General features: G+C 41.0%; 1 protein-coding gene across 1 annotated transcript; it reads left to right on the top strand.

Moving 5' to 3' along the window:
* Nucleotides 1-15,156: 15,156 nt before the first annotated feature.
* On the top strand, nt 15,157-15,550 carry LOC122207100 (keratin-associated protein 3-1). Its single transcript, XM_042916867.1, has one exon. The coding sequence runs from the start codon at nt 15,205-15,207 to the stop codon at nt 15,496-15,498; it is 294 nt and encodes a 97-aa protein (XP_042772801.1). The 5' UTR covers nt 15,157-15,204; the 3' UTR covers nt 15,499-15,550.

Below are 15,550 nucleotides of genomic sequence, written 5' to 3'. Positions count from 1 at the left end.
GGGAGAGGGAGAATCCCAAGCAGGCTCTGCACATTCAGCACAGAGCCTGATGCAGGGCTCCATCCCACAAACTGCAAGATCATGACCTGAACCAAAATCAAGAGCCAGACGCTTAACCAACTGAGCCACCCAAGTGTCCCTTAAGTCACATATTCTTGTAAGTAAACAAAAACAAAACAAAACAAACAAACAAACAAAATAAAACCCTGAAATCTGAACCCATCTGAGTCCAAAACTCATAGAGAATGAAATTAGTGAACTAGACATGAAGGAGGTGCAACAAGTTTCTGCAAGTTTAAAAATGGCTACTTTGGAAGCTGTGGAAGTCAGATTAAGTTCCTCTTTGTGTCAGGTGTTAGGTTACTGTCTTTCAGTCCACCTGGATAGTCCAGGACATTCTCCATATTTTAGAGTCAACTCATTAGTAACCGTAATTTATCTGCAAAGTCCCTTTGGTCCCCAAACATAATATATTCATGGACATGACGCCAGGGCTCAGAGGTCATGGGTCCCCAAATTCTGCCTACCACATGGATTATCAGACACTGTGTTGACACTAATTCCTGAAGACCCAAGATGTCACTCCAGTACACCAATGAAAGTGGTGGCTTATGGTGGCCCAGTCACAGCTGGCATTTTATCACACATTTGAATCACAGTGGACCCAGTAGATCCAGAGATCAATTCCCCAACTGGAATAATCTGTTTGACAACTGGCATAACCCCCACATTCACACTCTGGCTTAAGGAATAAAACTCCCATGGTAGGAAGAGCCAAGTAGAAGCCACTGGAAATTCCCCTCATTACAAGGGAAAAAAGATACTATATCCCTAGTGAATTGTGAAAATGAGTGCCATTTTCAAAGACTTGCACACAGCCTGGTGGTGATACCTAGCATCTCCCCACTTACTTCTTTGTTCTGCAGAAAAAGCAGAAAAATCTTAAGAGTATAACCAAGTAGGGGCGCCTGGGTGGCTCGGTCGGTTGAGCGTCCGACTTCGGCTCAGGTCATGATCTCACGGTCCGTGAGTTTGAGCCCCGCGTCGGGCTCTGTGCTGACCGCTCAGAGCCTGGAGCCTGTTTCCGATTCTGTGTCTCCCTCTCTCTGACCCTCCCCCGTTCATGCTCTGTCTCTCTCTGTCTCAAAAATAAATAAACGTTAAAAAAAAATTAAAAAAAAAAAAAAAAAAAGAGTATAACAAAGTAATTATCTACTATTATTTTGAAATAATTTTGGTAAATGGTCCCAATTGGAGCTGATGTTCCAGATGGAGCATATAGAGTATCTTTTTTCTTTTTTAAGAGAGAGAGAGAGAGAGAGAGAGAGAGAGAGAAAGAGAGAGAGCCCAAGCAAGCAAGGCAAGGACAAAGGGAGAAAGAATCTTAGGCTGGCTCCACGCCCAGCACAGAGCCTGATATGATCTCACAAACCAAGGAATCCTGACCACAGCTGAAATCAAGAGGCATGCTTAACAGACTGAGCCACCCAAGCTTCAAGGGATGGAGTGTCTTTAATGGAACAAAACAACATAGCCCCTGGCAACTGGAAGTATGCAGCTTTTGATATGAAAATACCTTTTTCTCCATATCAGTTTGCAAGGACAATCAGAAGTAGTTTGCTTTTAACTGGTATGACTAACAGTAACTTTACAAGTATTGCCTCTGGGCTGTGTCAACTCTCCTGCTTTCTGTCATAATACACTCAGAAGACATCTTAATCATCTTGACGTTCCACACATCATCATATCAATCCACTACACTGCTAATTGTTTCTGATGAATAGGAAGTAGCAAGTACTTTAGATGTCTTAGTAAACATATGTGAACCTCAGGGTAGGAGGTAAACCCCACAAAAATGAAGGAGGTCATCACCTCAGTGAAATTTCTTGGAGTCAAATTGTCTAGAACATGTTGAGATCTCCTTTCTAAGGCAAAAGAAAAATTGCTGTCCTTTAAACTATCTTCAGCTAGGAAAAGCACAACAGTTGGTGGGCTCCTTGAGGTTTTGAAGTCATCTATACTATATTTGTGTGCTACTATAACCCATCTACTGACAAACTGAAAAAGACAAGACCACTATGGATTCAAGACTTCTCAGACATGAAGATTTAAATCACCCCCACAAAGTAAAAAACCCCATCTGAGGTCCTGATTGAGCATAAAGAAAACATGAAATGGGTAGTGGAGGAAGTGAGTCATCAATATCAACTACAGCCTTGTAATCAATTGGAATAATTACAGAAATTGTGTATTTTCTTCCTTATTTATTTTCCTTCTCCTTTCTCCTTCCCTGGTTTAATGCCATATGCTGTACCCAGACTAAATAAACTTAAAATGAACCCAATTTCATTTAATATCCCATCAGTTCTGTGAAATAGTTATCTTAGTTTCGTGGAATGAGTAAATTAAATCTAAAAGAGGCTTTTTGGGGGGTGACAGTTCGTTTCATGGGGTCTGGAGCTAAAGGCCAAGAAAGAATTCTTGAAGATATCTTTGGTACAAAAAGGTGATTTTATTGAAGCATGGCAACAGGACCTGTGAGCAGGAAGAACTGCCCCAGAACCAAGAGAAGAGATTGTTTATATACTATGGGGTTAGGGGAGGTAAAGTCCAGGGGAAGTTTCTAGTGAGATTTTCATATGCTAAAGAAGACTCCCAGGATAGTGGAGGCCTAGCTATTGTCAAGCTAAGGTTGTTTTTCCCCTAGCAAAGCATTAGCATTAAGACAGTAGGGAGTTAGGGAGAAACGTTTTACTGTGCCAGCCTCAAGTATTTGTCAATGGGCTGCAGATTATAAGGAAATTGAGTTCTATCTGCCATTTCCTTCTGCCTTTGTTCCCACATCACAGTGGAGGGGTGATGGAGACTTAAGTCCTGCAAGACTATGATCTCTTATCAGTTAACCACCATTTGTTTTTCCCCTTTCCTTTGTTCTTGGGCAGCCAGGAATGCTGGAGGAATACCACACATATCCCATCTGTGGGGGGGGGGGGGGGGGGGGGCGGGGAACAGCGGTGTTTGTGGCCTGTCAGCTTGCCTTACACTCCCTCATCAAAACGAACAGGAATCAGGATCTCAAAGAGATACGGGCACTCCCGTGTTCACTACAGCATTATCCACAATAGTCAAGACATGGAAGCAAAACAAGGGTCCAACGATGGGTGATGGATAAAGAAAATGTGGTATTTACATACAATGAAATATTATTCAGCTTTAAGAAAGAAGGAATTCATGCTATTTACAACAATATAGATAAACCTGGAGGACATTATGCTAAAATAAATAGGCCATACACAGAACAAATCCTACATGACACCACTTATATGAGGAATCTAAAATAGTCAACTGATAGAAGCAGAGAGTAGAATGGTGGTTACCTGAGGCTGGGGGTGGGGGGGGGGGGGAAGGGATATAAGGACGTGATGGCCAAAGGGTACAAAGCTTCAATTATGCAAGATGAATAAGTCTTAGAGATATACTGTGTACCATGGTGTCTATAGTTAATACTGCATTGTATACTTAAAAATTTGCTAGAAAAATATGTATCAAGTGTTCCTATCACCAAAAAAAAAAAAAAAAAAAGGAGGAAACTTTTGGAGTTTATGGCATTGATTGTGGCAACTGTTTCATGCGTATATATACTTATCTCCAAACTCATCAAGTTATTTATATTAAATATGAACAGACTTTTGTATGTCAATCCTATCTCAATAGTTTTGTTTTGTTTGTTTTTTTTACAAATAAAGAAAGTTAACTTGCTTATAGTCACAGCTCATAAGAGTGACTCCAAAACTCATGAAGAGACAATGATATTAAGGAACTGGAAAGGATGTGGGGAGGAGCTGGTTTAAAGATGCCTGTTTGGGAAGCCGTGGGCTTTCAGAGTAAGCTCCTCTGGGCCAGGTTGTTAAGTTACTGTCCCAACTTCACGCCCTCCCTCCTGTGGCCAGCTTTGGGACCCTCTGCAAACCACTCTGTCTAGCTTTGCCACTAGGGGGTGACAAAGGAAAACTGCAAAGCTGAAGAGGAAGGAGGCACTGGCTCCTTCCTTCCATTTTGCTTCCTTCCACTTAATTGGGACTTCCTGTATGCCAGCACTTCCCAGGATCCTCTCCCAGTTAACACCTGCTCACTCCAGCAGCTGCAGATCCTTTCCAGAGACGCACCTAACTTCAGTGTGCAGCTTTCTCAACATGTGTAGAACCTGCTTTATTGCACACCCCACTCAGAGTCACCAGCCAGACAGTTTTCCTGCAACATCTGAGTTTGGGCTCTATAGGACAAACCCCTTCTCTAAATTTCTAAATGTTAATTCCCTCCCTCTTCCTTTGAAAGAAACTATCTTTCCCAGGGTTTTCTGCAGTTCCTACATATGTAGTATCTCAGTATCCCTTTTTACCCTGTTAGTTACCTATCAACTGAGTTTAAAATTCTCCATACAACATTCACTTGATTCACATAATGGGTATGGTTCTTCAAGGGCCTCTTACTGCTGTACTCTTATTGCCTTTAAAAATTCAGATTATTTACTGAACCATTTGTTCAGATTTCCACTTACCTTGGTTAATCATAGGAGCTGACTATAGGAAAAATTTAGTCTCTGAGCTTAGGAGGTGGCAGCCAGAGAATTACAACATTATAGGCCTGACAGAATCTGACTGAGGAACTAGAAAGATTACTCAGCACCGTTTAGGTCTGTAGTTAAGAAATCTGTATCATTTCTATTAAAAAGCTTCCATGCAAAGTGGGCTGTGCCTTGGGTACCTGACAGCAGATGGCCCTTTGTTAATTACTACTGACTTATTCCTAAAGCCATAACTCTGACTTGAGAAACCTGCTTTCCATCATGACTATTCTATTAAACGTTAATAGGCAAATTTAGTTTTAAAAGCCCAAGGATACAAAAGGATTTTGAGAAACTTCAAGGCAGAGAATGTTGAATCATCATTTCAATCGAAGCATGAAAGCCTTAGGTGAGACTGTGGATTTGAGAGTTAAGTAAAATTGTTCTTGTGAGGTTCAGAGAGACTAATCCAAAGCACCAAATATTTGTTCACATTGGGGCTATCCATTTCTAAGCACATTCCTTTTTCCTCTTCTTGATTCCTGCATTACAAATACATGACAGAGAAACAACTGATATACTGCATGACCCCAAAATAAAAAATTCTGGCTTTTACTAGGCTAATATTAAAAAATGTCAAGACTTTTGGTCTCTCAAAATTTCAATATGGTATGTATCTTAGGTGGAAGAGACAAACTAAATCTTTTCCCGAAAAGATGGGAGGAATCTTGATCTAAATGGAGGCAGAATTAAATAATATCAATATGATAGTATAAGATAGTATTCTTTGTTCAAATGAAGAGACCTGTAGACCTGGACAAAAAAGATCCTAGTAGATTTATAATATTGCAGGATGACTAAGTGAAGGAACTCGGGATTTTTTGAGCCACTGAGGTCATGAACCATGAGAGTTTGACAAGTCAAAATGACAGAGGTGTATCTAGAGTAATAGCCAAGAAGATCATGAAGCAGGAGGATTTCATGGTTCTCCCCCAGGAGGTGTGGTGGGGAGAATATAATGAATCCTAAAAATAGAATTCAGGAAACTCTGAGGTTATTATTTTGAAACTTCACCCCAACACCTACTGTTTTATTGAACAGACGAGACAAAAATGAGAGAGAAACACACAAAGGTTAGGCATAGAAATTAGTGTGGACCACGGACTGAGGCTGGAAGTAACACTTAACACTAAGCCAAAAAAGTATCTGGTTTCATTGCATTTGAGTATAGAACGTACAATTCAATCGCTCTAAAGATATTCTGAACTATAGGAAGAGACAGAGAGTAGGATGAGAAAAGGAATCAGAAGACCTAAGATGAAAACCCCAAATCTACCCACTTTTATCTTATCTTTCAAATGGGGGTTCTAATATCTCAGTGTCCCTGTATCAAGTATGTTTGTCAACAGCAATATACCTGGCATGTAAAAAAATAATAATAAACAATTTTTTTCTCTTTCTCCTCTGCATTCAATTGTACATCTTTAGAAACACAAAACCCTGTTGACTATTAAGAGGCTAATAATACCCAGATGCACAAGAATGGGAAATAAAGCTGAGAAAACTAGGAAGAGGGATGTCCAGGGTGATATTTGACTCCATTTGGGTAATTGGTCCTTTTTTATCCAACTCATCTGCACTCTAAAAAATCAGAATGCTCTTAATGTTTATGGGAATTTTTCCCCCACATGTGATGATCCTCCTTTCCTTTCTGTTCTTTTCTTTCTTCACATACTTTTTCCCTACTGATCAAGAAGCCAAATTCCCAGTGAGGAATGCTGACCAACTATGATCAATAAGCTGTCCTAGTACATCTTGATTCTCCAGCTAAAATTTCAAGCTGAATTTCAACATGAATTTCACATAAGCCATAGATATTAATAAGAAATGCAGAATGGAGAAATCCACATTGAAAGTGACAGAGATTGGTTTCAGTTCTCCTCTAAGTAATAAATCTTACTGAGGGTTTGTGGTGACTACCTCCACAAAATTGCAACATGGAAGAAGGTACTAGAGAAACAGACACTGCTTCCCAATAGCCTCACAGGGTTCTGGCAAAGCAAGGCTGAAAGCCACCAGTCCTTACTTTGTAAAGGTGGAGCCCCTATTGGTTGCAAAGGTATAGTGAAGCCTATGAACAGGCAGAAGACTTTTCAGACATCAAGAGCTATATGGAAAGCTATACTCCTGGATTTACCCCTAGTTCACTGCATTGCTAGATAAAAAGAACACCTATAAATGATGGAAAAGGAACTCCACCTTCCCTTAGCTTACTTAATAATAACTACCATTTACTTAGAACCATGTATTGAGCACTCGCTATGTTCCAGACACTGTGTTAAACATTTTTAACGTGTTAATTTATTCCTTAAACATTCTATCAATGTGGTATTTTACAGATGAGGGGATTAATGAAGTAATTTCTCTGCTTTAGAAAAACATACTGGTGGCTCTCAATGGTCTACCTACTCAAGTTCAAACTCCTCAGCCTGGGAGTTAAGACTCTCTGTCTAGCTTTTATCTCACATGTGTCTCTAGACACAGTACACTATTCACTGCTTCATAATGACAATTAGTTCTTTTCCACGTCTGTGCATTTATTGCAACTATTCACTAGGGCTGGAACGACTTTCCTACTCTGCCTTGTGTTCAAGTCCTGTGTACCCAACAAACCCCAGTAGAATCTAAAATACGTGAGGTGCACCTGGGTGGCTCAGTCAGTTGAGCGTCCAACTTTGGCTCAGGTCATGATCTCACAGCTCATGAGTTCGGGCCCTGCGTCGGACTCTGTGCTGACAGCTCAGACCCTAGAGCCTGCTTCGGATTCTGTGTCTCCCTCTCTCTCAAAAATAAATAAACATGAAAAAAAATTTTTTTAATTTAAAATACTTGAAAGTACACCTGTGTCCTGCCCATCCTTGAGTCCCCCAAATCTTCTAGCACAGTGCCAGGCAAACTGGAGGAGCTCAACAAAGATTGGCTGAAATAAACTAAATTGCATTATTTTCTCTTGAAAAACATAAAAATCAATAATGGAGAGATTGTGGATAAGTATACAGTGATTAAGAACACAGGCTCTGGAGCCAGACAGCCTTGCTTCAGATCCCAACTCCATTACTAACCCGCTGCTGACCTTGGGCAACTTGTTTATCCTCTCTATGCCTCAGTTTCCCTTATCTGTAAAACAAAGGATAACTTCAATACCAACCACATAGGGCTATTGTGAGAATTAAATGACATAGGGGCATCTGGGTGGCTCAGTCAGTTAAGCATCTGACTCTGAACCTCGGGTCAGGTCATGATCTCACAGTTCCTGGGATTGAACCCCGTGTCAGGCTCTGCACTGACAGCACAGAACCTGCTTGGGATCCTCTCTCTCCCTCTCTCTTCCCCTCCCCTGCTCAAACTCTCTGTTTCTGTCTCTCTGTCTCTCTCTCTCTCTCTCAAAATAAATAGATAAACATTAAAAAAAAAGAATTAAATAACATAGTGTACATAAAGCATAGAACCGTATCTGTTATACAGCAAATGCTATATAAGGGTTTGCTGCTATTATAAAATCAGCTGTATATTTAGTAAGTGAACAACTCAAAATATATTTTAAAGTCATCGTGTCAGTTAATATTTAAATACATAAACATTTATTTACCTTGATTTTAAAAAATGTCAACTACCTATAGGAACTCTCTAGAAATCCAGTAGCTATTTAATTCAATCCAGCAATCATATCTGTCTAACCAATGGACAAAAACATCTGATTCAAATTATAATTGTAAGATATAACTATTGTTAACAAGTAATTCCACAGAAGAAAACCCTAAGCTTACTGTAGAATAATTGTGGTTAACTATCTCAGGATTAGATTTCACACAGTAAACAGCTGTAAATTTTATTTTCCCAGTGCCTGGCATGTATTAGGCATCCAAATTTTACTGGACATCTATTTACCAACTGGGTTAGTTTTAGTGAACACATATATTTTATATCTTCCTTAACTGTGTGCAATTTCCTGTTACTATCCACACATTCTATAGCTCACAATAACACATGAGAATTAACCCCCCAAGAGAAACAGCCAACACTGCCAGCCCGCAGATGGGCTTGCGCATGCTGTGTTGCAGTATTGTGAGGCCTGCTCTGGCATGTTGCATTGGGATCAGACATGTCTGCATGAGACAGAGCGGAAGGGCTCATCCCCTTGAAGCCAGTATCAGCCGTATTTAAGTCACAAAACATTACTTCCATTTGAAAGAAACCCAATGTGAGAGTAATTTTCAGCACAGGCTAATAAAGCTGGCAAACGTCTGTCTTGGCTATACCCACACACTGGAAGATAACTGGGAAAGGCCCCCAAAGGCCACCGTTTAACCCAAACCCAGAATCCTTTGCCTGCTTGCTCAGCAAAGAGTAAAGGGTTAATGTCAATGGCAGTCCTGATGCCAGCCATTTTTTCTTCCAATCGATACCATAAAGGAGTTCCCCAGAAATTTAAAAGATCATGCAATTCAGAAAACAAAGACCAAATGTTTTTACTTACAGGCATTTTTATTAGGATGACAAACTGAAAAGCCTCCTATAGCCTGCTTTTGTGAAGGGTTGAAGCACTCCATCAGGCTTAAAGACAACCGAGTTGCTTGCGGCGAAGTGTGAAGCCTCCCGACACTGATGTTCCTGCTGACTAGGGAGGTGCCGTCATGGGAGGGTTTTCCCAACAGCACCCTAGAAATCCAGGCTGCTGGTAAGGCACACAGAGGTTCACAGCAAACTGTGATTAACACACATAAAAGCGAGCTTTCATCTCAGGCCAGGAACTTGGCAGTAAGCACATTCTGCGTCTACGTGTTGGAGCCTCCCTGTCTTCAGCCCTGCTTTCTCTCATGGGCTTTAGGCCGCTCACCCTGCAGGTCTCACGGTGACCTCATCATCCACTGCTTCCCACCATCCCAGATGGCAGCTATATGGCTCGGGTCTCCTCTCACCTCTGAGTAAATCTGAGACCTCAACGTGGTCCCTGACCTCTCTCTTCAGGCATCGTCTTGATCAGCATGACCTATCATCTCTCCTTTCAAAAATGTGTCCCAGACACTTCCACCTCTTTCCGGTTCATCAACCACTGGCCTCACTTTTCATCCTCTCGCCTGGACCACTGATTGCTCTGCCTGTTTCCACTTTGGCCTGGTTCCATTTCACTTTCCAGAGAACATAACACAGGTTATCCTCCCCCAACCCGCCACCACTGCAAAGCATCCAGTGCCTTCTCACTGCCTTTAGAATACAACCTAAATTCTGTTGAACAACCTACAAAGTCCTACTTGGTCCAGCACCTGACTACCTCTGCGACCTCATCTCCTTTCACGCTCCTCTTTCACCACACTCCAGCCACCTGGCAAGGGCTGTCGCCGACTGCCCTGACCAATGGAGGTGCACTCCCTGCTTCACCTCCCAACCACTCTCTATCACTTCACCCTGTTTTATTTTCTTCTGGCACTTGTCACTGCCACTCCTTTATCTTTTCAGTGTCTGTCCTCTCCTACTAGCACGCACACCTTGACAACAAGGACCTCATCTGACCTGTTAACTTCTATACGCAGAGCAACTAGCATGGTGCCGGGCATTCTGATGGACAAATTAACCAATTTTAAAAAATGAATGAACACAATTTACAGTTATGTAAAATTTAGTTCCAGAAAAATGTTGATTTTTATTAGTAGGTATGAGGAATAGCTGTTAGGCAAGCTGTCATTCACTAGCTGTATGACTTTAAATCATTATTTAATATCCTTACTCTCAGGGAACCTGGGTGGCTCAGTCATTTGGGCATCCAACTTCGGCTCAGGTCATGGTCTCACCGCTCTTGAGTTCAAGCCCTGCGCCGGGTTCTGTGCTGACAGCTCAGAGCCTGGAACCTGCTTTGGATTCTGTCTCCCTCTTTCTCTGCCCCTCTCCTGCTCATGCTCTATTTCTCTCAAAAGTAAATAAACATTAAAAAATATTTTAAAAAATATATCCTTTGGACTTCAAGCTGTATTACAAAGCTGTAATCATCAAGACAGTATGGTACTGGCACAAGAACAGACACGCAGATCAATGGAACAGAACAGAGAACCCAGAAATGGACCCACAAACATATGGCCAACTAATCTTTGACAAAGCAAAAAAGAATATTCAATGGAATAAAGACAATCTCTTCAGCAAGTGGTGCCGGGAAAACTGGACAGCGACATGCAGAAAAATGAACCTGGACCACTTTTCTACACCATACACAAAAATAAACCCAAAATGGATGAAAGACCTAAATGTAAGACAGGAAGCCATAAAAATCCTCAAGGAGAAAGCAGGCAAAAACGCCTTTGACCTTGGCCACAGCAACTTCTTACTCAACATGTCTTTGGAAGCAAGGGAAACAAAAGCAAAAATGAACTACTGGGATCTCATCGAAATAAACTTCTGCACAACGAAGGAAACAACCAGCAAAACTAAAAGGCAACCGACGGAATGGGAGAAGATATTTGCAAACGACAAATCAGATAAAGGGTTAGTATCCAAAATCTATAAAGAACTTATCAAACTCAACACCCATAAAACAAATAATCCAGTGAAGAAATGGGCAAAAGACATGAGTAGACACTCATCCAAAGACATCCAGATGGCCAACCGACACATGAAAAAATGCTCAACATCACTCATCATCTGGAAAATACAAATCAAAACCACCATGAGATACCACCTCACACCTATCAGAATGGCTAACACTAACAACTCGGGCAACAACAGATGTTGGTGAGGATGTGGAGAAAGAGGATCTCTTTTGCACTGCTGGTGGGAATGCAAACTGGTGCAGCCACTCTGGAAAACAGTATAGAGGTTCCTCAACAAATTAAAAATAGAACTATCCTATGACCCAGCAACTGCACTACTAGGTATTTATCCAAAGGATACAGGTATGCTGTTTCGAAGGGGCACATGCACCCCAATGTTTATAGCAGCACTATCAACAATAGCCAAAGTATGGAAAGAGCCCAAATGTCCATCAACAGATGAATGGATAAATAAGATGTGGTGTGTGTGTGTGTGTGTGTGTGTGTATATATATACATATGTGTTTATATATATGTATATATATGCACATATATGTGTATGCATATATATGTATATTTATATAATGGAGTATTACTCAGAAATCAAAAAGAATGAAATCTTGCCATTCACAACTATGTGGATGGAACTAGAGGATATTATGCTAAGCGAAAGAGAAAGACAAATATCGTATGACTTCACTCATCTGAGGACTTTAAGATACAAAACAGATGAACATAAGGGAAGGGAAGCAAAACTAATATAAAAACAGGGAGGGGGACAAAACATAAGGGACTCTTAAATAAGGAGAACAAACAGAGGGTTACTGGAGGGGTTGTGGGAGGGGCCATGGGCTAAATGGGTAAGAGGCATTAAGGAATCTACTCCTGAAATCATTGTTGCACTATATGCTAACTAACTTGGATATAAAATTAAAAAATAAATTAAATTTTAAAATATATGTATATATACATAAAAACAATATCCTTACTCTCAGTTTTGTTATCTGGGACCTGGGCATAGTGACAGTCCTGATCTTATAGGGTTGTAAGAAATAAGGAAGAAGATGTGCATAAAATACCCAGCGCTGTGCCTGGCACATGGTATATATTTAATAAATGCTACCTATTAGCAAAGGATAAGATAATATTCCGGACACCTTAACAACAAGACTATTAGAGGGGTGCCCTGGGTGGCTCAGTTGGTTAAGCATCCAACTCTTGATTTCAGCTCAGGTCAGGATCTCACGGTTTCTAAGTTCAAGTCCCACATCTGGCTCTGTGCTAACAGCACGGACCATGCTTGGGATTCCTTCTCCCACCTTCTCTCTCTGTTCCTCCCCTACTTGTGTGCTTTCTTTCTCTTTCTCTCTCTCTCTCAAAAAAGTAAATAAATAAACTTTAAAAAAAAAAAACAAGAATATTAGCTTTATTGTGGAAACTGGTATGCCACCAGTGGTTCCCAGGAAATTGAATGATGTGATGAGAAATCCCAGATATATCGCCTCTTCTCTATGATACCCTCTAAAACAGAAATCACACCCTCCTCAGCACCCCCACAGAACACCCAAATAGTTTCCCACCCACTGTCCCTGCCTTCAAATTATCTCCTTTCTACTGCTAGCATTTCAGTTAAGAAAATAGGTTCTAACATCAGCTCCCTTTTAATGGTCTCAAGACCTTCAATAATCTGATCCCATCCTCCCCACCAATCTCACACCAAGTCGTCTTAAGGGTTGTCTTCAACAACACCCTCCCTAGGAAGAAGGAATATGGTATAGTGGCTAAGAACACAGAATCTGGAGCCAGAATGCTTGGCTTTGCGAACCAGCTCCATTACTTACTCACTAGTTACTTAGCCTGTCTATGCCTCAGCCTCCTCATCTGTAAAATGGCAGGGATAGCAACCCTGCATACATCACAAGCTTGTGGTGAGAATTGTATAACACATATAAAGCACCCAGCACAAGGCCTAATACTTAGTAAGTGGTGATGCTGCTGAGCCTCCACTCAAAAACTAGTCCTCTTTCTAAATACAAATCCAATCATTTCACGTATCTGTTCCAAAACCTTTAATTAGTGTCCATTGCCAAGAAGATGAAGTTCAAAATCCTGAGTGTGGCATACTAAGTACAGTGCAAATTCTTCCTATTGTGGCTCTAACCCACCTGTTCCAACTTGTCTCCCACTCTTTTCCTCCACAGCCTCCAGTAAGAGGGTCTGGAGTCTGGGCTTTGTGATTCTCCCAATCGACACTTTTGCCATCCCATGAATGCATGGGATTCCATCCCATGAAATTTTATTTCCTTGCTTTGCTTGCTGAAATTCCCTTCATGTTCCTTTCTACCTGCTAAGCTCCTAATCATGTTTCGCTACCCATGCAATTGTTCCCTTTTCGTGAAGTACTTTCTGAATCTTCCAGATAAACCTACTTCTAAACTCCTACATCTCACCTAGAAAACCTGAATGTAAAACCCTGTGCTGTCTTTTGCCAGTTGACTTCGTGTCTCTTCTCTACAACCTCCTCAAGGGCAGGCACCTATTTACTTCTTTTTTGCATAATGTCTGACTTGCAGTAGGGATATAACCAATGAGAGTTTGACTGAACTAACAGAGATCTATGGAAGTAATGTGGACAACAGGCAAAATTCTAGCAGAGGGATCCCAAAGCACAAAATCATTCTAGTAGTGAGAAGGTGGCTAAAATGAAAGCAGTTTTAATGTTAAGCATCTTTTGAATCCATCAGCTTGTTGATTTTGGCTCCTGACTCCTTGATGTTGTATAATTTTCTACTTATTTTTTAGAGCCTGAGACATTTTATATGAAGATGGGTCAAGAAAATACATACATTCTTTAAGACTGTCAAAGTAAAGTATTTCCAAATGTTTACTAGTTTAATATTTTCCTACTCTAAAGCAATGCTAAAGCATCAGAGTAAGTTTTATGCCTTTATTTATTTAAATAATTCCATCATTAGGAGTTTAGTAGTTTAAACATAACTCAGAAATCTCCCCTAGTATGCTCCATAGAACGCTAATCTACAAAGCTAACCTGTGGAAACTAACAAACAAAATGACTCTACAGTCAAGTAAGTTTGGAGAAAAATACATGTTATATCTCTTTATTGGAAAGTCACAGAGCACTTCAGCATATTAAAGGTTCTGAAAGGTCCACCAACGAAGAATTCTATTTCCCAAATGTGTTTACCAGAGAACCTTTTAATGTTCCTTGGAATAGGTGTTCATGGAACTCATTCTGGGAAATACTGCACTGTTTGGTCTCTAAATGGCCCCATACAACTGTTCTTTAGGTCATGAGTAATCTTAATTCATAACATTGTTGGATGGAGTTTTAAAGGACATTTGTCACTATCACTGTGCAGGTCCTGACTCCCATTCGCCTGCCCCTAACAAGTTATCGTTCATTGCACACATGGAGGGAACAGAAAGCAAATGATTTTTACAGCTAAGAAAGTGTTTCATTACACACAATCAGAATCTCCTCTATAGATCCCATCCGTTCATCCTAATTCAGCTTCTTGGAGCCACAAAGAATAAATCTAAAATTTTTAGCACTTTTTCAGCCAGAAGACCTAAATTATCACATAGAATTTTTGGTTGCTAGTAGAATAGCAATCAAAATGCCTAGTTATCTCTTCATCTGAAAAGTAGACAAAAAAATGTGGGGATGATTTGCAGATACCTGGCATACCAGGCCGTCACTAATGACGGGTAATGATTAGAAGATAATGACTCGGCACCTTTGAAGACTGAAATGAAATGTCCTTAAGGTGACAAAGAGCCAACGTGAAGAGTCCTAATTTGACAACAAAACAATCTAATCCCCTTTTATGAGGTAAAGAGTGTGTCTTTGGTAATAAACACATAAGTAATTAGATGGTTTTAATGGAGATAGCTATAAACTGAAACATGGGGAAAAAAACTCCTGGTAATAGGCTGACGCCCTGGCGAGGTGGATATATAAGAGCCAGGGCAGAAGAGAGAAGCATCGAGACACCAACAGACTTCTCTTCTCAACCCAACAAAAACCCAACTCCTAACACCATGGCTTGCTGTGTCCCCTGCTGCTGCAGCGTCCCCACCGGCCCCGCCACCACCATCTGCTCCTCTGACAAATGCTGCCGGTGCGGAGTCTGCCTGCCCAGCACCTGCCCCCATGACATCAGCCTCCTTCAGCCCATCTGCTGTGACACCTGCCCCCCACCCTGTTGTGAGCCCGACACCTACGTGCCAACTTGCTGGCTGCTCAATTCTTGCCACCCAACTCCCGGAATGAGTGGGATCAACCTGACAACCTACGTTCAGCCTGGCTGTCAGAATCCCTGTGAGCCCTGCTAAGCTGCCGCGTCTCTGCACAGGTTCAGTGATGTGCTCGTCACCTGGTCTTCAA

This window comes from Panthera leo, chromosome E1 (assembly GCF_018350215.1).
Source record: "Panthera leo isolate Ple1 chromosome E1, P.leo_Ple1_pat1.1, whole genome shotgun sequence".
Taxonomy (NCBI): domain Eukaryota; kingdom Metazoa; phylum Chordata; class Mammalia; order Carnivora; family Felidae; genus Panthera; species Panthera leo.
The sequence above is the reverse complement of the archived record's forward strand: the minus strand, read 5'-3'. Positions and strand labels throughout refer to the sequence as shown.

Coding starts and splice junctions, on each gene's coding strand:
- LOC122207100 (XM_042916867.1), top strand. CDS start 15,205: ATGGCTTGCTGTGTCCCCTGCTGCTGCAGCGTCCCCACCGGCCCCGCC.